At 52.5% G+C, this 1,388-nt stretch overlaps 1 protein-coding gene across 1 annotated transcript in view; it reads left to right on the forward strand.

The window, feature by feature from the left end:
* Positions 1-370: 370 nt before the first annotated feature.
* Positions 371-1,388, forward strand: part of EMH_0040560 (uncharacterized protein) — a gene marked incomplete at both ends in the record, with an annotated part of 7,168 nt that continues 6,150 nt past the window's right edge. The window contains 3 exon segments of the mRNA XM_013495520.1: positions 371-719; positions 723-845; positions 979-1,329. Coding sequence (XP_013350974.1) covers positions 371-719; positions 723-845; positions 979-1,329 — 823 coding nt within the window.

The following is a 1,388-nucleotide window of genomic DNA, read 5'->3' on the forward strand; positions in this document are numbered from 1 at the left end:
TGTACAGACAGGGGGCCTCTCAGCCTGTATTTATAGATTTAAATAGCTCAATAAGAAGTGTAAATGTTTTATTTTATTTATAACAACATTATAAAATTAATAAACAGCTGTGTGGGGCTGGCAGTGTGCTGTAGGGCTTGTGTTGCGGCTGCTGCAGCAGCAGCAGCAGCAGCAGCTGTAGCGGGGCACCTCATGCAGCAGCAGCTGCAGCAGCAGCAGCTGCTGCTGCTGCTGCTGCTGCTGCGCACGAGCTGCGATGAAAGGGAAACGGCAGAACTGCTTATGATAAGAACTATAGATGCTGTTTGTGTTGAGTGTTTGCTTTTTTACTTATAATAAGGTCCTGTATTGTCTTTAATACTTACATACAATGGCGAGGGGGGGTGCGGCCTCAACGGGTGATGCTACCACCACACCGGCTGCAGGCTCGGTTGCTGCTGCAGCTGCAGCAGCTGCTGCTGCTGGCGGTGTTGCAGCAGCATCTCCAGCTCTATCCTCGCCGTCAGGGGCCCCTCAGGGGCCCCCTAGTACAAAGAACAGAGCCTCTATAGACCATGCAGACCGGTGGGGCGGAAGAGGGAACAGAGGGGGCCCCCAAGCAACAGCAAGATCATCAGCAGCAGGAACAGTACGGGGGGGCCCCCGCGGCGTTCCCCAATGGAAAGTGAAGAGTCCGAGTGGTTCTACACAGCAAGCACAGCAGCAGCAGCAGCAGCAGCAGNCAGCAGCAGCAGCAGCAGCAGCAGACCAGCAGCAGCAGCAGCAGTATACAAACAACAGCAGTACAGAAGGCCCCGCCTGCTGCTTCTTTGTCAGACCCTCGTGTAGCTTCACATCTGTCTATAGTAAGAGATATAAGAATATGTTTCCCCTCTGATGATGTTCGTTCTGCTTCTCCTCGCACAGCAACTATGGTGGAGTCTGTACACCCCGTATTAGAATGTTATAATTATAGTAAGCAAGATGTATTACATTTAGTAAGAAGACTTGAACATAGAGAAGACCTCATACACAGCGAGGTGGCCAGGGTTATAGAGGAGAGTACAGGGCACGAGCAGGGGTCATGGAAGATGGTCAGCAGAAAACAGCAGCAGCAGCAGCAGCAGCAGCAGCAGCAGCAGCAGCAGGCAGCTAGTAGGCAGCAGCAAAGAGGATACAGACAAGGCAGAGATGGAAGACCTTTCGATGCTCGCAGACAGCAGCAACGGGGACAGGGCAGAAGAACAAACTCAGAGAGGAGAAACAACGGTACGCAGCAGCAGCAGCAGCAGCAGCAACAGCAACAGCAGCAGCAGCAGCAGCAGCAGCAGGGTGCAGGGGAAACTCTGTGTTGTGTTTGTTTGTGTGCAGCGAGAGAACAAGAAAACAGAAGATCCCCGCAGCAGCAA

This window comes from Eimeria mitis, genomic scaffold (genome assembly GCF_000499745.2).
Source record: "Eimeria mitis Houghton genomic scaffold, Emh_scaff1616, whole genome shotgun sequence".
Taxonomy (NCBI): domain Eukaryota; phylum Apicomplexa; class Conoidasida; order Eucoccidiorida; family Eimeriidae; genus Eimeria; species Eimeria mitis.